Source organism: Rhododendron vialii, chromosome 7a (genome assembly GCF_030253575.1).
Source record: "Rhododendron vialii isolate Sample 1 chromosome 7a, ASM3025357v1".
NCBI lineage: Eukaryota > Viridiplantae > Streptophyta > Magnoliopsida > Ericales > Ericaceae > Rhododendron > Rhododendron vialii.
The window spans coordinates 17428055-17454069 of NC_080563.1; the positions used below are offsets into that span (position 1 = coordinate 17428055).

The following is a 26015-nucleotide window of genomic DNA, read 5'->3' on the forward strand; positions in this document are numbered from 1 at the left end:
TAAAAAGTGGTTATTTATCAAAATACTTGGGTAAAAGTGCCAAAATTTTACTTTTCCGATTCCTCTCATCGAGACGAATCGATAACCCAAAAAAGTTTGGCACAAAACTAAAAAATGTAAAAAAAATTCAAATAAAAATAAAATTTAAAAAATTTAAATTAAGGCCAAAACAACACAGTGAATAACACAGTGAATTGTCGGCTTAAATAGAATTAACCCTGGTTGGTAAAAAGGTTATATCAAAGGAGCAATTAGGGAGTAATTGTAATTGATGAGGAGGTAAGCACCCACTGGTTGGCTCACAATCGGGAATAATTTTCTCTTTTGAACCAAACCCTACACCGCCACCGTGCAACGGTAAAACGATTCAACGAAGTTCAAGTTGAATAGGACCAGCACAGGAGTGCGCGCACACACACACACACACTCTCTCTCTCTCTCTCTCTCTCTCTCTCTCTCTCTCTCTCTCTCCCCGCGATGTTCAAGCGGCGCGGTTCTGAATGTATTGTTCAAACTCCACCGTCCCCTTCTCTCTCTCTCTCCATGTATTGTTCAAACTAGGGTTTTATGTTTCCAAGCCCTAGCGTTGAAACCCGAAGGAGGGTTCCCGATTCCTTGCTCTCTCTCTTTGCTAAGCCATCTGTAGAAGAAGGCGAAGAAAATTCCTCTCTCTCTCTCTCTCTCTCTCTCTCTCTCTCTCTCTCTCTCTCTCTCTCTCTCTCTCTCTCTCCCCGCTAAGTCATCTATAGACAAAGACGAAGACGAGGAGTCATAAGGTATCGTGGCTCAGTCTCGTTTTGAGTCTTTTTATATTCCGTTTTTTCCTATATTCTTTTGTCTTTCTGATTTTCATGTTTGTGATTTCGAGTTCGGATGACGGGGTTAAATTTTGTTAGGGCTTTTTTGGATTCTCTGGAAAATTGTTTTCTGCTAGATCCGTGAGGAAAGGTATTATTGTTATTTCTCGTCAAATCTTGATTTCTGCTCAATTTTTTTTTCTCCGTTGTGGTTTTAGTTAAGCTCTTGCTGTTGTATTTTTCTGTGTTTGTTGTAGAACTCTAGAGTTGGCGGTGAAATCAAATTTTGTAGATTCGATTCTGCAGGCTGCATCCTTTTCCTGAAATCAAATTTCGATCGAGCCTTGATTCAGTATCTCCATCTATCATCGATTATCTTATCACCATCTTCGCAGACCCATCGATTCAGGTAAACACATGAACAGAACATTTATTCGCCCGTACCCGATGTTGTCCCCATGGTTTCCCAACGCAGTCCCCAAATACTGCATTGTACCTGTTGCGGCAAACCGTAATGGGCTGTACCGTACGCGGTACCCGTACACATACGGTGACTTTTTCCGGCGTATTTGTGCTTCATAGGTGGTTGGTTTTTGATGTATGAATTTTCCCTAATATCTAAGCCTACAAGAAAAATTCAAATCAAGAGGGCAATGTTATGAATGTAGGTATGGAGCAACACCACGAATTGGGATTTTCAGGTTTGATTTACTTCATCTCGAGGGCTGGGGCTTTCTCTTCCCTTGAAATTCTATTCCGTATTTTGATTTCTGAACTTTCAAATTGGTTCAAGATTTTGGTTTCGTGTCAAACACTGGGCCTTTCTCTCCGTGAATGATTCTATTCAGTTATGTGATTCTTCTTGTTGAATGTTTGTTCATTTTTTTTTTTTTTGCTGTACACCAAATTTAGCTAGGAGTGATGATTGTTTTTTGTTAATAATGATGGGTTTTTGGTGATGATTTGTTCTAGGGTTTTGGTTTCATTGTCATATACCTCTCATTTTTTTTGTTTGATCGATGTGGAAAATTTTTAGTAAACTATGGTCCTTCACCTCTTCCTCATAATATTTTTGCTCTGTGATGAAAGATATTTTGCTCTCTGATGAAAGATGGATCTAACATATGTTGGACCAATCTACCAAAGTTAGTGGATAACCAAATAAACTTATAAACATGAGTAAGTGACATAAGTTGCTTCATCTATAGAACTGTTTTTGGCAAAGAATGAACAGAGTCTTCATACTAGAATTAAAGGATGTGTTATGCTTTGTCAAACTACCAAAACAACCACAACATTGGAAGAAACCATAATCTGTTCTCGATTTTCCATTATCTATTTGGGTATCCATTTTCCTCATGCAATTTTTAAAAGAAAAGGTTATCTAGAAAGCAATTGAAAATGAATTTTTTTTGATGTTATGTTAGTCTTTGTTTCGATAGACCTTTGAATAATAAAAGAATGTGCAAGTCAAGTTTTTTTGTTTTTTTTTTTGTTTTTATTATTATCATGGACGTCAAGTTTAAATATGGGCATAATAGATCCTATTTGGAGCTGGGGCCGTATTGGATACAACAAGGGGCCGTATTGGATACAACAATCAGTTGTGCCCATGTAATATTGGTGCTGCCCATGTAATTAATGGTGCTATCCCAAGCGCTAAAAGGTGATCTAATTTTTTACAATCCTGTTATTTGACCAGAAAATAAATAAAGCCCTTTTTGTTTTACCTAAATTGCGAATTGGACGGACTGTGACATATGTTTAAAACTGAGAAATCTATCTTATAGTATTTCACAGTGTGTTTTATGGTAGGATTAGAGAAAAATTATCCTTCCAATCTCCATTTTAATAGCTGCCATTATTCTTGCTGTTTGTGAAGTGCATGAGTTGAAGCCTGGATTCAAATTATCTTTGCGTGCGAGCGTAGGTAGATTTTCCGTACTGTAATTCTAGACGAAAATGACCTCGAGTTGGTCTTTCGTTGGTTAGGTCCAAATCTAGAGCACCGACAGATTTTTGTAAGTTCTTGTTATTTAATCTCAGTATATCTTAATAGGTTTAGTTGATTTTTGGCAAAGTGAATTCTACTCCATTGTTTTCCTTTGTTAGCAATTTTCTCCATGTGAAAAGTCTTCTTTATAGTTAGCTCTTTTCCTAATTTATAGTTGCTATTTGCATAAGGTTTGCTCTCCAAATCATCCATAGTAACTATATGCTTTGGTACCTTCGGTCCAGTTCAACCTACTACAGAATTCAGAAAAGTTTCTAGACCAAGTACTATGTAATTTTAATATATATTGTTTGATTTTCTTTCTTTTCTAAAATGTCTTATATCAGCACGTTTTTGAACAGTGCTTGTTTGTGGAAATGGTGGTCAATGTTCCATTTCGACATTGGGTTTGTGTTAAAAACCCATGGCACGAATCTCCAAGGAGAGCTCTCTATTACCTAGAAACTATTGTAGGCCAGCAAGTAATTATTGCAGTTGCAATACGTGTCGGAGGAAATCAATTAGTTTACCAGCCATTTGGCGATTTCGTGCAAGATTATCGGAATATTTTACCCTTAGGCCATGTTTTCATGTGAAATTATAGCTTTCAGCTAAATGCATGGTTGGACGACATTGTCTACCATTCGTTTGTTCGCTGCAGCAACGAAGGTATTACCAAACCATGGGATATTATTCTATTTGTTTCATCGCACTATCCACCATATAGCCCTCCGTTTTCATGTGTTCACTTCTGTTTAAGTTCTACATTTTGTACAGAATTAACTTCTGCAAAAATTAAATGTTTCAGTCACTGGTGTTACTGAAGGAGTTAGAGCATGTTAGTGATATTTTGAGAGATTATCGGAATGCGTTGGGCCAATTGATTAATCTATAGAAGTCGGCTATGTTCTTTAGCAAAAACACAGGGCCAATATTAAAGTCAGAGTTGAGTGCGCTGATGGCCATTCCTGTGCGGGCTAATCTTGGTAGATATATGGGTCTTCCGGCAGAGAATGGTAAGTCCAAAACTGAATTGTTTAATTATATAAAGGATAAAGTTTTGATGACGTTGGCTGGATGGAAAGAGAAATTGATCAATCAGGTAGGGAAAGAGGTTTTGCTGTTATCGGTGGCTCTTGCCCTTCCAACCTACGCAATGGCTTGCTTCAGATTACCGGAGGGATTGTGTCACCAAATTGAAGCAACCATGGCAAGGTTTTGGTGGGGATCGAAGTCATGCAATGATTGGAAAATCCATTGGATGAAGTGGAGCAGGCTTTGTAAGGAGAAGTTTAAGGGTGGTTTGGGCTTCTGTAGTCTCACTGATTATAACTTCGCCCTATTAGCTAAGAAGGGTTGGCGCCTCATGGTGTCACCCAAATGTCTAATGGCGACAGTTATGAAGACCAAATATTTCAAGGACTGCGATTTTATGGAAGCTAGATTGGGGAGCAATCTGTCATGGGTATGGAGAAGCATATGGGAGGGGAGAAGGGTTTTGGAAGCGGGCATGAGGTGGTCTATTGGGAACGGGTTTTCAGTGTGTATTGATGCTGATCCGTGGATCCCTAACTGCATGGGACTTCAAGCCGAGAAGAGTGGTGGAGGATAGTAGCTTTGTGATGGTGAGTCAACTCATTGATTCAAATTCCAATACTTGGAGGGCAGATGTGATCAATCGGCTTTTTGAAGAAGAGCAAGCTAAGCGAATCTTGGGCATTCCGTTGTCCTGTATGGATGCTCCGGACTCTCAAGTTTGGCACTTTTCGAATTCGGGAACTTATAATGTCAGATCTAGGTATATAGTGGCTATGGATCTTCGCGCTCAAGGGTTGAGGCACAATGGGGGTGAAAGCACCAATTATGAGGATGATGATGAGAGGCATTGGCGTCATATGTGGAAGCTAAAAATCCTAGAAAAATTCTATTTTTCTTGTGGAAGTGTTTCCATGAGATTTTACCCACTAGGTGGGAACTAATGAGGAAGAAGGTAACGAGGGAGGCGAGTTGCCCTGTGTGTATGATGGAGGGAGAGATGATTATCCATTTATTTATTTCTTGTCCGTTTCCACAGCAGGTTTGGTCTCGATCTCCTCTACTCTTGGATTATGGGAATAACTAGTTTAGTTCTATTATTGCGTTTTTGGGATGATTTGGGATCTCGGTGGCAGATGGGAGTTAATAGAGATGAATGCTTTGGATTGGCTACTGTGATTATGTGGCTTATTTGGAAAGGTCGGAATGGAGCGCTCTTCAATGGTCAAGTTGTCCTTCCTATAGTGGTGGTTATTAGAGCGGTGGGTTGCTTGTGTGAATTTCAATGTGCAACTAGCTCCTCTACTGCTGCTACAGGCGTGCGAGTTGGAGAAGCTAGAGGGGATGGCAGAAGCCATGTGGAGGATTTCTCAAAATTAATGTGGATGGAGCATGGAAATAGGGTTCTGGATTGGGTGCTTTTGGGGTAATATGAGATGGGTGTTTTTAGAGCTGCTGCCAATGGAAGACTAGATTGGTGTTCAAGCCCCATGGCTGCAGAGGCATTAGCTATTTGAATGGGGTCCAACTGGGCCAAAATATGGGATTGAGGAATGTGCTTATAGAAGGTGACTCACAAGCGGTTGTCAGTATGATTAATGGTCTGGCAATGGTGAACCAAGAAGTGAAGATTATTATTGACGATATCAAGGTTTTGAGTAGATGTTTTGCTTCTTGCGCATTTGTTGGCTAGTAAGGGTTTAATTGGGTTGGGGTATAGTCGTTGGATTGAGTCCCCTCCCGTTTGGCTTCTTGATTCCTTGTCTAGAGATGAAGTTTCCTCTTGATGTATTGGTTTTGAAGTAATAATATCACCAGTTATCGTGTTGACAAAGAAAAAAGAGTATTTTTTACACCCCATTTCCTCATAAATGTACTCCAAAATTTATCCTGTAGCATTTAAATTATACACAACACAGATCAGAAAGAGAGATTTTAAATTGCGTTTATATAATTGCAAAAAGCATTTTCTATTTTTGACTGGTAAAAGTTTATACCAATTAAATGTTTTGATAAGTCCTAGATGCGAGGATGTATTTTTTGTTTTCCCCAAAACGATAGGGAATTTTATTGATAACAAAGTACTCAACAACATCAAAAAAGATGATTTTCTTGCCCTAAGAAACTCAATAACCCATCAGAAGGTCTAACTTCTCATGTCTTTGAACTAGAACCCCGCACACCATAACTAGCCAGCTTTTCCGCCACCGTGTTAGCCAATCGACGAACAAAATGAAATCGTTCTGCACCTACCCAATTGCTGCGCCGTACTGAGATTAGAATTCTCTAATCTATCTGATGAGTTCCATAGACTACAGTTTAGGAAGATCTAAACCGAAACTACGTTGCTGCTTGAACACAAATTTAATAATCAATTATTATTTTTTATTTGAATGGAGTTGTCGTTTTGAAGTTGGACAAAACTTACGAATCGAAGTAAATCGGAAAAATCAAAACGTACTGGATTAGACATTTGGTAGTTAAAAAATGTAAGGACAAAAGTTGTATCCACCGACACCAATTTCCATGCCGACGGGATGCTCACAATTATTTTTTGTGCGTACTACTATTAACAGCGTCTGATCAGGACCCGAATACAATCAAAATTCTTGTGCCGAGATAAATCAGTAAAGTCGGTGCCATTCAACATTGTACTAAAATTGGACTTACAAGCGATGGGGCAAAATTGAGTTTCAACGATCTCCTTGTGAACCATCACACATAGCCCAATGGCCCCAATACCACAACTCCTTGTTTGGACAAAATTATTGGGTAATAATTACTGTCTTTTTGGGTCATTAATGTTTCTGAGTTTTTGTCATATACACATCAAAAATTTACAAGTTAATCATTTTTCTTGGCAAATGAAATATAAAAGTAAATAAAGGAGAATATTTCTTTTATATCCCTTCGACTTTGACCAAAAATTCATTTTGGTCCTTCACCTTTCAATTTCGGCATAAAAATACTTCGACTTTCCAATTTTTTTCAATGTCATCTTTTAGGGATATATACATATATACACGAAAAATATGGTGTTTGGATTAAGCACTCTACACACATCGAATGCCGTTGATTCTCGCATTGGCCCCCTTGTTTTTTTTATAGAATTTTTGTACGGCTCAGATTGGCTGTCTGATGGCCGGAGACGGCCCGGCGCAGGACTCAAAGAAAACGGATTCCTTCCAAAGAACGACATTGAAAAAAATTGGAAAGTCGAAGTATTTTTATGCCAAAATTGAAAGGTGAAGGACCAAAATGAATTTTTAGTCAAAGTCGAAGGGATATAAAAGAAATTTTCCCTAAAAAAAGTGATAACAAAAGCTCCAAGAAGTTCATTGAAAGGCAGAAAATTTTCACTCTCTTAAGTGTCTTCAGGGTCCTTTTATTAATTTGGACTTTTTTCAACTTCAATCCCAATTGTAACTTTTTGTTTCTCTCGCCGAGACGAATAATTGGTGCAAAATTATTTCACAAAAAGTTGAACAAAATATCGGTTAAAGGCGTTGATTATACCAACTATTTTAAAGAAAAATTAATTTTATTCATACACACAGCTCTAATTAAAGAGAGTGATCATATACGTCAAAATGATTTTCGAAACAAATCTCGCCTTGATTTTTTGAATCGCTCGAGTCAGTGGTGGACGCAAAATTTGTTTCAAACAGGGGCCCGAATCAGGTGTATCTTCATATTAATAATAAAAATATATTTTATACATACATTGCTACTCACGACGTCCGAAGAAGAGACGATATTATGTGCGCAACCACCATTTAATTTTAGAAAATTACTTTTGGCACTTCAATTTTAGCCACTGGTACTCTACTTTGTGTCTTGATCGTGTGAGATTACAAAATAAAAAGTCGTGTGCCACCGGCTAAAAGTAAAGTGCCAAAATAACATCCCCAATTTTATATAGCAACCTAAAAAATGATTGATAACTTAAATTTTGGAGATTTTTACTCCACACATATAGAAATTTTAAGAAACTAATTTCACTCAAAGGACTTGCAAGGGCTAAGAGCATTTGCAATGGTAATAATCAAAATCAATAACCAAAATATGCCAAGTCAGCATTTGATTATCCATTTAGTCCATAATCAAACTTTACAACCTCTATCCCCACATTGGTTATTTTTGCATCTCTAACCAAAAAAACCTCCACAATACACAATGCACATTTGTCCAATTGCAAACGAGTTTCAATCACGCACCCGACCACACCAAATTATTCATCTCGATGAGACGATTCCAATGTGAGGTGTTTTCGAGTTTTCGAGTTTGGTTATTGAGTTTTGGTTGTCGGTAAAAGTTGTTAAATTTGGTTATTGAGTTTGGATGGAATTTGGTTTTTTGTTAAAAGACTTGTAACTTTGATTATTACAATGTGGGGTATTTTTTGAGCATTATTGTTAAATTTGCTTATCCACACCCATTTGCTTATTACAATGGGGATGCTCTAATCTCATAGTAGAATTTTTTTCTAATTAACATAAAGATTAGTATAGTATGAGAGAGTATTTGAAGGTGTGTAGGTGCCCGAGTCCCCCGTGGGACCTCCCCTGACTCGAGCCGAACTCAAATTTAATGAAATGTGGGCCGGGTTTGACATAAATTCCGAAATATAAGTAATAAATTTTCATAATTATATTTGCTTGAAGTCATTTACATTCGGAGTGAATTTCGGTGAGGTTGGCGGCCGGAGGTGCGGGTGCCCGAATTATGAATCTTTCCAAAGAAATATTTTTGCTCTCCATTTCTTCATCAATGTACTTCAAAATTTATCTTGTAGTGCTTTAACAAATTTCGGACACTAGAAAGAGAGACTTTAAAATACATTTAAACAAATGCAAAAAATATTTTCTATTCAGCAATGCTATATATATACCCAGAACACTTAACTCGAAAAGAGAAATTAATGGTCTAGATTATTTCATGGTAAGTTGGGTGGGTGCATGGAATTGTTGTTTTTGATTTTTGAATGGTAGTCTTTTACACCAATTAGATCTTTGGGTAAGTCTTATAATAGATATTAAATTATTTATATCGCCCGTGTAAACATTTATTTATTCTAAATCAATTACATTGCGCTGCGTTGTTATGTTCTATTAATTGGAACCACTGTTTTGACGACGTGGAGCATTATAATTGATTTTGAGGAAATAAATATTTACATGGTCTGGTGTATATAATTTATTCTCCCATATAATATTCGGAGATATAGATACAGTCCTGTATGGATACCAGCATGTACTTAGCCGCCACGACATAAACTATTGCTGCTTGAACATAAAGCAATCGCAAAGTATAAATAAGTGCACAACACAACTTCTTCTAATCTTGAACCAAATTCCAGAGAGAGAGCAGAGATAGAAGAGAAACAAAGAGAGAGAGAGAGAGAGAGAGCAGAGACGACAAAAAGGGTACATTCTATTTGATAGAAAGTATTATTTTCTTATGTGGAAGAGAGGAGAGATACTGGGTACGGGGGCTTCCGCGACGGTGTCGCTTGCCGTTGTGAACGATCAAACTTTCATGCACGTTCATTCTCTACCTTCTGTCATGGCTGTGAAATCTGCCGCCCTCCATAATTCATATCCGCTTAGTCGCGAGAGAATAATGCTCAAGGAGTTCGAAGCCTGTCCGTGTGTCGTTCGCTGCTACGGATCCGACACTAGCATCGAAAGAGGAGAGGAGTGGTACAATCTTTTCTTGGAGTATGCTTCCGGAGGCAGTTTATTCGATCGCATTCACGAGTCCGGAGGCGGCTTACCGGAAGATGAAGCGAGGAGGTACACGAAGTCTGTACTTTCGGGTCTGAGTTACATTCACGGGAAAGGATACGTTCACTGTGATATCAAGCCTCATAATATATTGGTTGTGGAGAATGGGAGAGAAACTACTGCCAAGATTGCTGATTTTGGGCTTGCGATGAAGCCCAAAGAAGAAAAAATTAAGGGGGTCAGAGGTACGCCTATGTACACGGCGCCTGAGTCAATTCGCCGCGATGAATATGGGCCTTGTGCCGATATTTGGGCTGTCGGGTGCACTGTGTTAGAGATGGTGACCGGGAAAGAGCCTTGGGAGTGTGGACGACATATCGAAAAGGCGGCTCTTTTGTATAGGATTGCTTCTAAACAGGATGTCCCTGAAATTCCGAGTTGGTTGTCAAACGAGGCTCGAGATTTTCTCAGCAAATGCTTGGTTAGAGATCCCAAGTCAAGGTGGACTGCCGATATGCTGTTAGGCCATCCCTTTGTTTCCGATGCCAAGAGCGAATTTATGGAAACTACAGTAGATGACAGCAGCACGACTTTACTGCCTGAAGCCTCCAAAGAGGTTGAATGGATGCAGATTCCATTCGACATTCCTGAACCATCATATGGATGTTACGTGACCGGCCTTGCTCAGATGCCGTTGCTTCTAAAGATGAAGATGCTTGTGAGATTATTGCTAGTAAGAATCTGAAAAGAGTGGAAGAATGGTGAAGAACAAGGGATGTATCTGTGACAAAAAGTTTTCGACTGGATGTAATAGGAAGGTGTGAGGGTATCAGAAGGACTTTTAACAGCACAAGTGCACGGGTCCACGAGATTTCTTACATCTGTTGAAGCTTTGTTATGCTATCTGAATCTGATTCAAAGCGGCAGCATGAGCAGCAAAACTCCAAGATTCAACTCAGATGAATATTCAAGGGTTTTCTTTTCAGATGTATTTTGGGATAAAAAGGATTGTGTATTTTCATATTGAGGCTGGTTGTCGGTTGATTACTAGTCAACTCTTCAACCTCTTTCCGGCTCGAGTTGCATATGAATATCGCGGGATTGGGGTGCCAACCTCGTTGGGATGCTTTCCCTGCGTTGTGATGTTTTTACTCTTGCCCTTTAATTTATTGTAATCCTTGCAATCGATTAATGAAATCTTCTTTTTTGCCGTTAAAAAAAAAAAAACAGCACAAAACTAGAGCATTGGGTATTGAGATTTTTTATTCAAGGCTGTGCTATGGATTGTGATGTCTGAAGTTGTAGACAACAAGCTCTAATGTACTAATTTTGGCATAGTTTTTATTGATAACTTGCTATGCGGCTCAATGAACCGATTAATCCGGCGACTAGTCCTGTAATTCTTGTATTCTTTATAAACCATGCATTACAGTCTTTTCTGTCATTTTCATGAACAAGCCTGTTTTATTTGTTTAAAGCTTTATTTATGGTTAAAATTATACACCAATTACATAGTCTACAACATCTGAGAATTCCATATCACTGGGATGCATGATACATCATGGTTCAGTTTGAAGTATGCATGTCATTTCAATATTCTATGCTGCATCATTCGGGTGATTAACTTGCTTGGGTGTTTAGGATTAGGTCTAAACAGAATGGACTAAATACATGGTGACTGCGATTGTCTATCGCTAAATTGTTCTGCCCGAAGCAGCCGAAGAAGTCGATGATTAACTATCACATTGTTCGTAAATTTGATCTTCCTAATCACGGACGGAACTAGGATTTTCCATTTACTGTTACATTTACATTCATCTTTGTACTCTAAAGTAACAGCCATAATCTAGTTTTCCAAATAATCCAAAGAAAATTCTCAAGACAAAATGAACTCTGACCTCCAAAAGTCTGCAACCTTGTCTTTTTTGTCCTGGCTTGAGCCCAATAACAGAATCAACCACAAGCACCATTGTAGGTCTGTTTCCGATATCTAATCAACGATGGCTGGGCTATGTCCTATGGATGGAATTGGTGCATAACAGTCCCAGCAGAATTTCCATGTGAATAGTGTTGAAAAATGAAAGATTTCTTCTAATATTTTGGTGAGCTTAAATATGAACAAAATTCATTTTATATATGAATGAGAATTGTCTCATTATAGAAATTGGAAAAGCCAAGGGACGCGCTTGCCATCGCCAAACACCTAGACGAGGCTGGGGCCGGGACTGAGGATTCGTGGTCTCGCAACCTGTTATCTGAAGTCTGTGGTCCGTGGCCTGACCTAGATTAGTTTGGAATTGATGTGGACGTACTGTGAGTCCAAAATATTTTTAATAACAAACTTGGACTTTGGAATTGGGCTTCATGGATTGAAGCTGCTTGGAGTTGAAGAGAGTATCTTAAACATTTCCCATGTTTATTATTTGCATCAATAGCAAATTAGTTTTGCCGCAAGTAACGGGTGAAATAAATTGGGAAAAAATAGGTCACTATGATTCTATTTTTCAAGTAGTCATTCTTGAATAACGTGTCATGACTGTGAAGATCGATGTAGGAGATTTCCAGATTGGATACAAAGTCTTGTTTATCTTTGGATCCGGCTTTCTACAGTCAACTGCAAAGAAGAATGTGCGGTTCAATTTGAACCGTTTATATTGACAATCAATGGTTCAAATTTGTTGAATCTTTGACCGGTAAAATATTGAAAACAAATCTGTAGCATTAAAAATATTATCCGACAATTGGGATCACTTTGATCGCACCTCTGCAGTTGAGGTTTGGACTGGAGACAAGCCAAATTCATTTCTTTTCCTGTTTCACTGAGGATTGGAGGAGACTTGGATGAAAATCTAGTGCCTTTGTTGGGTATCTCGGGTGCGTGTTGTGCTACCCCCAAGTGGGGGCCCGCTCCGATTTCACTCAATAATCGAAAACGTTCATCTTGTAAAGCTCGTCAAGGTGAATAACTATGCAAAAAGTTAGCTCGATTGAATATTATTAAGTGCCTGATCAAAATACCTTTATCTTGAAAAAGAATGGATCTGAAACACGAGATCAAATCCATTTGAACATATCATCTTCAAGTTAAAACTTAAAAGTATGTCAAAAACAGTGGGCAAAGCTACGAAATGTCCTAATCTTTTAATAATAGGGGCTAATACAGCGTTCTCATGAACGCTACTATAACCTATTACAGCATTTTTCACTTGTTGTTAAAAGTGATTTTTCTTGTACTGACACTTAATAATATTTGATCGAGCTGAAATTTTGAATACTTCTTCTGTTCGACGAGCTCTGCAAGGTAAACGTTTCCGATCACCGAAGTAAGACTAAATCCGGTGCCCACTCAAGGGGGAAACATGGTGCTTGCTGTTTTGGGTGCAGCACGCACCCCAGATCCCTTTGTTGGAGTAAAAGATCTATTTGTGTTTGAATCGCTGGGTGTGTACGAGTCGCTAGAACCAGATAAGGGAGATCTTGAGGTACGTAGTACACAACTTTTTCCGAGCGTCGGCGTCGGTGATATATTTGCGACCGAGATTTGTACTAGTACGATTTGGTTTGTGACTGAGATTTTTACTGATCGAGGGCGGATAAGGAGGGGCAAATTGGTCAAAAATCCAGGGAATAAAGCCAAAACTAATTATGCCCTCCTCAAACCCCATCCAGAAATATTCCCCTAAGCCGAATAAGGGATAGAAATACAATTGGGGTTGGGGGGGGGGGGGGGGGGGTATGGGGCGGAGGAAGTGGTGTATTTTTGGCAGCCAAACCAAGCAAAAACAATCACATCAAGCCCTCATCTGCCGGGAAAAGTAGGATGCTTTGCTTAGGCGGAACATTGCCGTAGACCCGTTATGTCCTCTATGTAGTCAGGATTTGGAAACTATTGAGCATTTGTTTTTAATTGTGACTTTGCAAAAAGAGTGTGGAGAGCTTCTTACTTGGGTTTTGACTTTACCGTGGGGACTCCATTGGGATTTGTGGACTGGAAAATGGCTATAACATGCTCCTAATAAGGAATTGATCCAGGATTCGATTTTTATTATGTGGTCCATATTACGTGCTCGGAATGCTATGTTTTGTTCAAATCTATCAAGGCTGATGTGGCTAATGTCTGATCGGAGTCTCAGTGGGGGCTCTAATCATAGAGTTGCGGAGGAGATTCGAAAAGCTCAGCTTATGTGTTTTGTGTTTAATAGAGCAGGTTTGGATGTGGTGTCTGCATCAAGACAGATTGCTCAGTATTTGTTCAGGCCCTGAATGATCCTGGAAGCCCCCCCTTTTGTGTCCAATCTGCTCTTTCTGATTTTTCTTATTTGTGTTATTATCTTAATGTTGTAGAAGTTAAAGTACCAAGATTGGTGGTTAAGGCTGCTCATGACAAAGCTCGGGCAGCCTTAATTTTCAACCAAACGGTAGTTGTAATATTCTACTGATATATATAATATATATGTGTGGTTTTTTGTTGGTCAAAAACTACATCGACCTATAATATCAAGAACAACCAAAACCGATCTCCACAACGGGCATGACAGAAGTGTGTTGCACGTTGCCATGCACCTAAATATAAAAGAATAGAACTGATTTACAACTCATTTTCAACATTTGATTGGTAGTATGGAGGCTTTTGATATTCATAAAAATTTGCCCTCTCAAGTAATTTAAAATTTTACGCAATTCTGATCTTGTTGTCCTCCCACTTTTGAAATTTATGATCGGTGTTAGGAAATTGATTTTAGCACTCCAAAAATTGATGGAGGGGCTCCAAAACGTCGTTTTGTGTATCAACACAGTTCAGTTTTGAAGCTCTTCCATCAATTATTGGAGTGCTAAAATCGCAATCCGTGTATATATTATTGCTTTCCTCGTATACTCATTTCTAACTATTTAGAAGTCAATTTAGTTTCTTATCATTTGACCAAGGAAAGTTTACCATAGGATTAAAAACCCAAATTCACCAATATTTATCAGTTAATTAGTGGCTAATTGAGAATCAATATATGTGAACTCACGAAAAAATCATCTTTCTGATCATCTTAGCAACCCTTGAAATTTATTTTTCATTGTGTTTGAAACATTGTGCTATGTGTATTTTGAACACTAGAATTGAACCAAAAAAATCAAAAGAAGTTGGAATTCATTTCCACATCATGATAAATTTAGGGAAAAACGAAACATTTAAAATAGTTATTGCGTTATTTTTTATTTTTGTAGGGGAATAAGATTTGACCATGTAAATTTTGTACGTTACTCCATTCATTTTCTTTTCACATCCATTTAATAAAATTGATCTTGTCCACAAACACCCTTATCTTGTACAAACTATAAACCTAGATCCTTTTGTGTAGAGCCACCACTATAAGCGAAGGGTGGGGATGGCTGGAGTCGCAGTTAATTGCATTAGTCGGTGAGTAATCATAAAAAAATGATTGAATTTATTTAGAACTAAATAAAACTTTTTAATGGCTGTGGGAATAACCATGGAGCTAGAAAAAAAAAAGTTTGTGTAATTTAACTACATATCAGGGGCTTTGTACATCACAAATAACGGATAATAGATCTTTTCCTCCAAAGGCACTTGATTCTCCTCCAAGGCTCCTCATCAAAATAGGAAACTAAGTAATTAATGAAACAGAGATAAACCAGACTTCCTATCCAATCTGGAAATCTCCTGCATTGATCTTCACCGTCATCAATCTGTGTGTATTGCTTTGAAAGCAAGCAACAGCAGACACGTATCTATATAACCTAGAAAACCCATGAAGAGGTTTCAAACTACGCACTTGAAGAAGATTAAGCAGTAATTCCAGAGAGAGAGAGAGAAAAAAAATAAAAACAGATAGAGAGATTTTGACTGATTGATTGAGTTTAATGAAGTGGAGGAGAGGCGAAACGTTGGGAGTGGGGGCTTCTGGAATGGTATCTCTAGCACTGGTTGATGATCAGGCCGCCTTCGATCACGATTTACCTTGTGTTATGGCCGTGAAATCTGCCCCATTACACGAATCGCGCTCGATTTGCAGAGAGAGAAGATACCTTGATCGGTTCGAAGGCTGTCCGAATGTTGTACGCTGTTTCGGTTCTGATACCACGACTGAAGAAGGAGAGGACTGGTACAACCTATTCTTGGAGTACGCCTCCGGTGGCAGTCTATTTGATCGCATTCGTAGGTCAGGCAGAGGAGGATTACCGGAATCTGAAGCGAGGCGATACGCGAAATCTATACTCCTGGGTTTGAATCACGTTCACAAACAAGGATACGTCCACTGTGACATAAAGCCTCATAATGTAGTGCTTGTGGAGAGTGAGAGTGAAGTAATAAAACCTCCAATGAATCTGAATGGAAAGAGGAAAAGGGTTGAGAAAGAACACACAGCAAAGATTGCTGATTTTGGGGTTGCAATGAAGGCCGGAAAGAGAAAGGAGGATCAAGAAAGCAAGGGGAAATTAAGGGGTACGCCTATGTATATCGCCCCCGAGTCGATTCGGTGTGGAGAATATGAGGCTCACTCTGATATATGGGCACTTGGGTGCACTGTTTTACACATGCTAACGGGAGAACTGCCTTGGAAGTGTGACAAAAATACCGAAAAGGCGGCTCTTTTGTTCAAGATTGGATTCAGAGAAGAAGTGCCAGAAATTCCAAGTCATGGGTTGTCGAAAGAGGCGCAAGATTTCCTCAACAAGTGCTTGGTTAGGGATCCTAAGCCACGGTGGACGGGTGACATGCTCTTAGCCCATCCTTTTGTCTCGGGACATGACTGCATGACGGCTGAAAGTATAAAAGGCGAAAGGAGCAGAGTTGTTCAGCCACAGAAGGCAGCAAAAGAAGTACATGATTTGTCGTCAAGCCAGAGTTCGTTTGATCTTACCAAACCGTACTTGCTCATGTCGCGTTCAGCATTAAACGGAATCTTGCCTGATTTCAGCAAGATTCGTACCATTAAAAAGGCGAAAAGAGCAGAGGAGGAGGGAGAAGAAAAAGAGAAGAAGTTTGAATCGAGTTTTCGACCGGATGCCTGGGAGAGGTGCTGGGGTATAAAGCCCATTCCGGTGATACCAAGCTCCAACATTGCTATTGAGATTTTCAATTAATTATGATTTTTCATTCCCCTTCAAACCCTTCAAAAGGAAAGGGTATTCATTCATTGAGCAATCATTAGACATGAGAATTGTAAATTTGAAATCCTTATTAGCAAATAGTGGATTTGCTCTGTTGTGTTCATTTATACAGCAATTACAGGTTCTATGAATTCTGTTTGCAATTAGCACTATGGGATTTGGGCATGTCTCTCATATAGTTGAACACTTTCTGCACAGTGACAGAATTTCAATTTTCTTGAGCTTTTTGCCGTTCATTTTTTGTAGACAGTGTAGTAAGAAAGTTTGAAGCAGGTATGGATGGTTTTCTTCTACAAGGTTATGTTAACTATATGATTTTACAGAACTATAAACACTCAATAATGCACTCTTTATATGTTTTTCTGAGATAGTACAAACTGATTCAAATACTTTTAGAATTTATTAGAACTCTCCTATCATGCATCTAGTCAAGTACGCAAAACTAGACAATAAATAAGTTCATGTACGAGTCATATAATTCATACATGAAAACTAATGGCTCTTAAACTAAGAAATGGCTCTCGACCCTTAGACTCCACACACACAAAAAGACACAAAAGATATGTACCATGAACATATGTCGAACGCACATAGACTCTTCATGTACCACACATGAATTTCCGTTAACAATGTATCCAACATAATTACCAATTCGAAATTGATTCCAAGAGAAACTAGGCATGCTTGAATAATTTCTAAATTCTGGAAATTAAGCCCCTCAGTTCCCGTCGGAGAATCTTTCCCGCCGCCGACCTAGGTATTGAATTTGTGAACACCACCTTCCTCACTTTCTTGTATGGTGCAACCTGCCACGAAAAAAGTAAACCATGTGATTGGGGGCTTCGTCGTGCATGATAGCCCGAACATATAAGGAGAGATAAATAGAAGGCATTGAGCCCAATGAAAGAGAAGGTACCTGCATAGCAACATAGTCTCTTACAGCAGCCTCAGAAAGCAGACTTCCCTGCCTCTTCAGGACAAAAGCCATCGGCACCTCCCCCGCTTCCTCGTCCTTGGCTCTGCAAAAACATAAAAGAAACTCAACATAAATAAAATTTCAACAAGAGCCTGTAGACACATGTTTTTTTTCTCCAGGTAATCCAACAGATCATTGAAAGAACAGACAAATACAAGAAGCAAGAAATGCAGACCTCCCGGATTATATGAAGAAAATAAACATGACAACAAGCTATGGGCTACAACCTTGAGAGGGATTCGCCGAGGATGACAAAGAGGAAGGTTGGGGGAGGAGGCTTTAACCAAAGAAAATTAAGAGCACCTAATTCTAACAACCTATGTAGTTTTGCCAAAATTAGAGGTAATTAGTACTCTCCTGGACGAAAATGCCAACCGGCTACTATATAAGTGCATAAAATGGTCACACTTACGATGTTACTGCAGCATCAAGTATATCGGGATGGGTAACCAATACAGCTTCTAACTCGGCAGGAGCAATCTGCAAAAGTTTAATTATAACAACCGAAAGAGGTTTATGTCTGCGATAATATTTTGTCGAACAAATTACATATACCTAAAATTTAAAAAAGGCAGGTAATCATATACCTGAAAGCCCTTGTATTTGATGATCTCTTTCAAGCGATCTAATATATGCAAGTACCCTTCCTCGTCGAAACAAACAATGTCTCCCGTACGCAACCAACCATGTTCGTCAATTGTTATCGCAGTGGCCTCCGGATTATTCAAGTAACCTACCAAGTTAGAGCAAACAATCAGCTTCGAACTGGTAAATAGAAAATACAGATCATTTCAAAGGTGAACGGAGATCGAAAATCTCTTCGAAGGTCCTCGTTCTCTTTCTCGCTTTTTCTCCTACTTTTGACGAGATCTACAAATTATACTCACGTAATTGGGAGAGAGCAGTGAATTGGAAGAAATGTTTACTCTGCCGTATGTAATCTCGTATCATGAATTCTTTCATCTAAGGCTAAGTTTCTTGGATTGAACAGTGCTTAAAATCGGTTAAGTTCAGTCATGAAACACGCAAGCACAGGTGACGATAAGCTCATTTAGCCCCAAAATAAAAACAGTGAGTAGTAACACACATAATCGGAAAACCATTGCTTGTTGCTTGCCCTCGAAGCAGTGCTCAACACCAATCACCAATTGACACCCCGAATATTACGACAAAACCGGGGCATACAAGTGATGAACCCACGATCGCAGAAGCACCCGTCCCTAAATGATCCCCATATAGGTATCAAACCGGGGGTCATAAGAAATACGTACCGGACAAGCCATGTGGTCTGTTCAATGAATTTTTGTAATTCTAAAATCACGGGAAACAACGGGGACATCTGTTTCGCAAGGTAAACATGAATGGGAACATAGAGCGTAGTCAATTCATAATATGTTAGAATCTTATTGTTACACTTAACTATTCTATCTAAAAGTGAATTAAAAATTTCGCAAATAAAAAAAGTTCAAACAAGTAGAAAAACTCTCTCGCTCTCTCGCAAATAAAAAAAAGTTCAAACAAGTAGAAAAACACACACACACACACTCTCTCTCTCTCTCTCTCTCTCTCTCTCTCTCTCTCTCTCTCTCTCTCTCTCTCTCTCTCTCTCTCTCTCTCTCTCTCGGGGTGAAAAACAACTATGAACACACAGCTACAAAAGTAGTAGTGGTGCTTCAATTTGTATGAATCTTGGATTTTATGGTTCTGAATTCGAGTAAAAATGATCCTATCGAAGCACCTAAGATCTTGTGCTTTCTTTCATTTCACACTCTTTTTTTTTTTCAATAAAGAAATGGAGCCCTCGCCCCAGCATATTAGTTAATTGTAACCTTCAAAATACGTACAAAGCCTAACGGCCTCTCCAATAGGCAATAACATTAGAAAAAAGAAAGGAAAAAGAAAGTTTTAGCCCAGGCAAAATACTAAAAAAATGGAGTACTATATTTGAAACATGCAGGGATAAGTGGTCATGTAACCTTAATTCGAAACATCCAAATTCCCCATGCTCCTGGAGAGTCTCCATTTCTGACTGCGAGAGGGAGAGAGAGTCATTTTAATGATTCACTATGCATTTTTGTAAACTTGTAAATCAGAAATTTATTTTGATAATTTTTTAATTTCTGTAACTTTTTTATTTAGATTTTTGTCGTAATTTTTGAGATTAATCGTTCGTCTTGATAAGTCGAATCGGTTATATAAAAATATGGACCGATATTTAAAAAATTCAAACAAAATAGAACTTTAGACAAATAGGACATCTGTTTAATACTTTTTTAGTCCTTAGTGAGCTTTTTTTTTTCATCATAATTTGTTTTAACATTTTCTTGTTGACACGGATTATTAATCTAAAAAATATAATATGAATCTAACAAAAATTAGAAAAAGACTAAATTTTACAAGAACAATTTAAGAATGCTTGCACAAAATACTCCAGTAAATCATGTGACAGCCTTTTTGTCGTTCTGCAAGCATTCCTTTAAGGGGAATGCTAGGTGCAAAGAAAACTTATCCCGAAAGTATTTCGAAAACAGTAATCAATGGTTGAGAATCACTTTGATGATTATGTCACACACATCAAAGTGAATCTCAACCACTAATTGATCTTTTCGGGGTACTTTTGGGATAAATTTTTTTTGTCTCTAACATTTCTGCTTGCGGAAAAGTAGTAGTAGTAAGTATATACCGTGAGAGAGAGAGAGAGAGAGAGAGAGAGAGAGAGAGAGAGAGAGAGAATTTAATGAATTAATAGAATGCTTGCAGAAAAGTAGTACAGTAGTAATGTGACAACCTTTAATTTCGTCGTTTCCCTTCTCGACAAGGCATATACCATGAGAGAGAGAGAGAGAGAGAGAGAGCCAATTTAATGAATTAAAAGAATGCTTGCAGAAAAGTAGTAGTAATGTGACAACCTTTCCGTCGTTCTAGATATGGCATTCTATACGAGAAGGGAAAAAAATAAAAATAAAATTCATCTAGAGGCCAAAATTACCGTCAGCAATGCTGGTCCTCAAAAAGTTTTTTCAAAAATATTCCCGAAGAAGATGTATGATTCAAATTCTTTTGGATGGATGGGTCTTACACATCAGAAAAAATTTTAATCATTAATATTAATTTTGGAAACATTTCGAGTAAACTTTTCCGAGAGCTATAGAAATATAAAATTACCTTTCATAACGGCAGGTCCTCTTAACCAAAGTTCACCGCTCTTCCCAGGAGGCAAGAAGGAGCCGGTAACCCAATCTACCACTTTAGCTTCCATATTTGGAGCCATAAGCCCCATCGAGGTGTGCTTACGACACTTTTCTGTATTGAAGCCACGGCTTCCTACAGCAGTTGACTCAGTCATGCCATAGCCCTGTCAAGTGCACGTGAACACACAAAATTTGCACAAAAGAAAAAAGAAATCCGAAGATGCTATGTTTACCGCAACAGTCCACCTCATGTCTAAGTGGGACTAGAGTTACTTTGGGCCCCAAAAAAATACAAAAAAGTACCTATAAATTTAAGATATTTTTTATTAAATTCTATAAAAAAATCAGTTCAATCGAATATCAATATGCATGTTATTCGAATTTGTAAAGGCGAAATATACCTACCAATATGCGATTGAGCTAATTTTTACAGGACTCCATAAAAAATATTTTAAGACTTATTCTTTTGTATTTTTGTGAAGTCCGAAGTGAATCCCACGTAATTATGCAATGGGCTCGTACAGTGGGTGTAGACTCAATGAAAGAAATAAGCATAAAACCAAAAAAGAAGAAAAAGAAAAGGAAACACATGCAACACGTGAAACATCACTCTCAACTCAGCACCAGAAATCATTGATAACCACCGTGGGACAACCTAATCTATTATTTCAGGAATTAAAAACCAGAAAACTAATATGGGATTCGGAATCCCCTCGAGATCTCTTCGCTCTCTTGACCTCTGTTGTTTTTGTATAATCTATATTTGGTGAATCGCTCGCTTGTGTACGGGTGTGCTAATTAAACAATTTTAGCAGGTTAATCTATCTTGACAATTTTAGTAGGTGAAGTTGTCCTGACATCAGGTTCCAAAAATGAGTGAGAATTTTAGTATCAGGGTCAGTGTTAGCTGCCGCCTAGCCCCCGTCTAGGCGTTAGGTGATGGTCTAATGTCTAGATTAGACAGCCGACTAGTCGAATGCCTAATTCCCGTCTAGGCGCTAGTTGACGTCCCTTTTCCATCCAACTAGTGCTAAGTGATTTTCAGAACATTCATCACGGTGCACTTTCCGTGCATGTTAGACCATTATTAGACCAATGCAATAAATCAAATTTTACGACTGCTATTTCTTGTCTGGACTCTGGGGTCATGTGGGATATATAGTTTTACCATGTAAATTTGCTTAGCACACAAATCAAATAAAACAGTGAACAATACCTGAATGAAATCAACATGAGGGAGAGTCTGCACGAAATCCTCGATGCTTTTCCTGGTCACCGGAGCCGCACCACAGCAAACCTGCTTCAAACTCTTCCAAACACCTCCCTCAACACACTTAGCTTTCACCGTCAGCGCCACCAGCAACGGCGGAACAGCCGTAAAGTGGGTGACCCTGTATCTCCCAGTAGCCTTCACCATTTCGTCAGCATCAAACTTCCTCATCACAACCACGGTAGAACCCAATGACAACAACCCCAACACGAAATGCGAAAGCCCGTAAATATGGAACATGGGCATAACAACTAGATGCACGTTTTCCTCACTCGAATACTCGTACTGTGAAGCTTCAAACCTGACAAAAAGCTCAATCATGGATATCAGATTCCTGTGTGATAACACAACCCCTTTACAAGTCCCGGTTGTGCCCGAAGAATACATGATCGCTGCAGTGTCTTCTTGACGAATCACAGGCCTTGGAACCGAAATGGGATTTCTCTCCCCAATCAACTTGTCAAAATCTGACACACCGATTTGTTTCAAATCAAAACCTCCAGTTTCCGGCACCGCAATTGCACGTATACCCAACTGATGAAACTTGCCAAGGCAATCAGGCAAAGTAAAGGCAAGAGTTGCATTACTGTCGAGTGTTTGTTTCTTTATCTCAGGGAGAGTACTCAGAGGATTCATGGTGGTCACAACAGCACCCAAGTACAGAACACCAAAGACTATAACAGGGAAGTAGATAGAATTCGGTAGCAGGATCAAAACGACGTTGCCTTGCGAAATGCCCATTTGGTGGAGGCCAGAGGCCATGGATTTGACCAATGGGTAGAGGTGTGAGTAGGGGATTGTGTGGCCGGACGTGGAGTCAATGAGGGCTGAGACGCCATTGTGAGGCTTTGAGAAGATGTGGGAAACGACGTCGAGGAATGGGTCTGTTGGGAGGTTTACGGGAGGGTGTTTGCTGTGGTATGTGCCTGTTTCTGGGGAGTACCAGTGGGAGGTGGGTTGGGGTTTTGGAGAGGTGAAGTACTTGAGATTGTCGTTCATGCTTGTTGCCATTTGAGAGAGAGAGAGAGAGAGAGAGAGAGAGAGAGAGAGAGAGAGAGAGAGAACCCGAAAATGGGTAGACTTTGTGTGATTCAAAAGACAGGAACCGGATGACAGGAGTATTATTGAGGTGGAGATCCCATTTTGGAGATTTCAATTTCTAAAAGGGCGATGGGTGCCTCCAATAGTCCCCTACGAACTATACAAAAATTTAAGAAAATAAAGAATAAATTACAAAATCTCTTCAAATATGTTATGTTCATTATCTATTTTAGAGTTTTAGAGCCTATAGGAGATGCTCGAAATCTGACGGTTTGAAGTTCCACTAATTAAACAGAGAGGCAGAGAGCTTGTGGGAGTGGTCTTTGGTTTTTTTTTTTGGGAGTGGACTCCAATCCATGTTTTGAACTGGATGAGACAGTTGCAAGGCAGAGAGCTTGTGGGAGTGGTCTTTGGTTTTTTTTTTTGGGAGTGGACTCCAATCCATGTTTTGAACTGGATGAGACAGTTGCAATCTGAACCGTTAAATACTGTAATCAATAGTTCGGATTTGCTTAGAGATTTTTCGCTGGAAGAATTGAATTCTTCACTCCAAAAATCCTAAGCAATTCGAACCATTGAATTTCCCAACGCACAGTTCAGATTTGGACTGTTTCCTCCGGTCCAAAACTTGGACGGAAGATGATCCGATCTCTTTTTTTCTTTAGAAAGTGGATTATTATGCTCGACTAATTTAATAAAGAGTAAATTAAATAAAATGTTAAATTAGAGCTCTCATCTTTTTAGGGTAAATTAAATAATTAGGCTGGTTTTGGCTAAAAAAGAAAATTTGACTTTTTGGTTTGTCTTTATTCAATTTTTTTCGCATTTGTTAGTTTTGCGTCAATTTTTTTTATATTTTTTATTCTCGACGAGACAAATCGAAAAAGTAAACTGTTTTTTTGATCAAAACTCATACTAATTTTTTTTTAAAAAGAAAAAATTAAGTCAAAAAGACCATTTTTTAACTTATTTTTTTCTTTATTCAAAAAATTATTAGTTTCGATCTGAATTTTATACTTTTTCATTCCTCTCACCGAGATAAATTTATTATTCATAAAAGGTTGACGCAAAATTAACAAATGCAAAATATTTCGAATAAAGACAAAAAGAGTCAACCTAACTTTTTTTTAATCCAAAATATTTTATTAATTGGGATCACTATTTTGACACGTGTCGCAATGTAATTGATTTGGAGGAAATAAATATTTACACCCCCGGTGTAAAGAATTTATTCTCTTATCTTTAATTTGTAATATAGAGCAATAGTGATTTTATATTTGTCTATGTACGTGACAACTGCAAATGATCGAGGTTGATGTGATATATAGTTTATCTACAAAAAGCGCATTCACACTCCACTTTAAAAAACGATTAATTGCGTAATTTACATATTATACATATACTCCTTTTGTCCCATATTTCTTGTCAACTTTCCTCCTATTCTTGTCCACTTTTACCATTTCAGAATTCAGACACCTCAAAAAATTGTATAGATTTTTAAATGTATATTATTTTAAATATATACAATATGAATCTTAATTTGATAGATCTTGGTTATATCAATTAATTAAAAAATTTAAAATCATAGAAAATATTATAGATTGAAAAATATAAGTAATTTAAAAATGGCATGCATATGTGAAATGGACAAGAAATTTGCTATAAAACCGTGATAATTGTACTTGTACAGTGCAATTGCATATCAAATTGGTGTGACAATTTATAAGCAATTGCACATACAGATATTCATCAAATTTGGCAAGTAAGTGTCGCTCTCCACTTAAAGGAAAAAAGAAAAAGAACAAGAGTTACCATTACTTTAGTTGCATTAGTTATATATTATATTATACATAATATTACCTCGGGGTTAGTTGAGGTGCGCGTAAGTTGAAGCAAACACTTAATTATAAAAATAGAAATACATAAGAATACCGTGATAATTGCACGTATTTGTACATCACGGTGGCTTATGAGGTTGATGTTACGCTTTACATGAGCCAACACCTTTGTATAGAGGATTTGGCTAAAAACCAAAGTCAGTCATTGTTTGTATTAATTTGATTGCCATGGCCCTTCGGTGGGGTTTGAATAAAGTAATGTCGGCAGCAGAGGCGGATCGGAGCTAAAGAGGTAAGGGTGTCACATGACGGATCCGGAAACCCTTTAGTGCAGGGTGCACTATAAGGCATGTGGTGCGTATCACAATCGTTGGTGAGTGTTTTCAATTGTCCAGACCACCACTTTCAAAAGAATTTTTTTTTTCTTTTGCTATCTAACACATCTCGGGGTTCCACATAAATAATCCGAATAGTTCATTTTGTTTAAAACATATTTTCAAGAGTTTTTGTAAATAATCAACTCAGGAACCAAAAATTCATTCAATTATTGATCGCTGTGAATTCAGGAACCAAAAATTGAAATAATAAATTAATTAACCCCTTACTGATATTTGTTCGATTGAGCTGAATTTTTACGAAGAACCCCGAGGTGATTAGTCACGCATTCCATCTTCAAACTATCAATACCTTTTTTGTCAGTAGGCGGAGTATTTATGATTTATTTGGTGAGTAAAATATGAACTTCTCTGGTATTATGAATATAGGCTAGCTTAGAGCTGATTTTGTGACCAAAAAATTGAACATCCAAAGGTATGCTATACTGAGTTAATCTATTACTGGTTAAATTTTGCTAATTTCGTCACCCCCATTTGTAACCTTTTCCACCACTGGTCGGCAGGCTAAATTATTGCAACATTTCGTTAGAGTGCAGAAGCATTCGAGAGCCCAATGCAGTATAGTGATCAAGAGTCTGCTCCATATTTTTGTAGTATTTCTGTATTATTGTCACAGAGACAGATTAAC

The 26015-nt window shown here is 38.2% G+C and overlaps 4 protein-coding genes and 1 long non-coding RNA gene across 5 annotated transcripts; 4 read left to right on the forward strand and 1 right to left on the reverse strand.

Annotated features, from left to right (window-relative positions):
• Positions 1 to 806: 806 nt before the first annotated feature.
• LOC131333819 (uncharacterized) lies at positions 807 to 3564 on the forward strand. Its single transcript, XR_009201923.1, has 3 exons — positions 807 to 948; positions 1055 to 1206; positions 3153 to 3564. It is a non-coding gene; the product is annotated as an uncharacterized LOC131333819 (long non-coding RNA).
• Positions 3565 to 3593: 29 nt separating this feature from the next.
• On the forward strand, positions 3594 to 5496 carry LOC131333818 (uncharacterized mitochondrial protein AtMg00310-like). The gene is made up of 2 exons (XM_058368579.1): positions 3594 to 3806; positions 3897 to 5496. The coding sequence occupies exons 1-2, from the start codon at positions 3695 to 3697 to the stop codon at positions 4400 to 4402; spliced, it is 618 nt and encodes a 205-aa protein (XP_058224562.1). The 5' UTR covers positions 3594 to 3694; the 3' UTR covers positions 4403 to 5496.
• A 3760-nt stretch (positions 5497 to 9256) lies between these two features.
• On the forward strand, positions 9257 to 10296 carry LOC131332731 (mitogen-activated protein kinase kinase kinase 20-like). The gene has a single exon (XM_058367027.1). The coding sequence runs from the start codon at positions 9286 to 9288 to the stop codon at positions 10294 to 10296; it is 1011 nt and encodes a 336-aa protein (XP_058223010.1). The 5' UTR covers positions 9257 to 9285.
• Positions 10297 to 15314: 5018 nt separating this feature from the next.
• LOC131333820 (mitogen-activated protein kinase kinase kinase 20-like) lies at positions 15315 to 16776 on the forward strand. Its single transcript, XM_058368581.1, has one exon. It carries the CDS (start codon positions 15426 to 15428, stop codon positions 16647 to 16649), a length of 1224 nt encoding a protein of 407 aa, XP_058224564.1. The 5' UTR covers positions 15315 to 15425; the 3' UTR covers positions 16650 to 16776.
• A 278-nt stretch (positions 16777 to 17054) lies between these two features.
• Positions 17055 to 23335, reverse strand: LOC131333821 (4-coumarate--CoA ligase-like 6). The gene is made up of 6 exons (XM_058368582.1): positions 22060 to 23335; positions 20818 to 21007; positions 18240 to 18385; positions 18065 to 18132; positions 17593 to 17695; positions 17055 to 17482 (listed from the first exon to the last, which is right to left on the reverse strand). The coding sequence occupies exons 1-6, from the start codon at positions 23122 to 23124 to the stop codon at positions 17372 to 17374; spliced, it is 1683 nt and encodes a 560-aa protein (XP_058224565.1). The 5' UTR covers positions 23125 to 23335; the 3' UTR covers positions 17055 to 17371.
• Positions 23336 to 26015: the final 2680 nt, after the last annotated feature.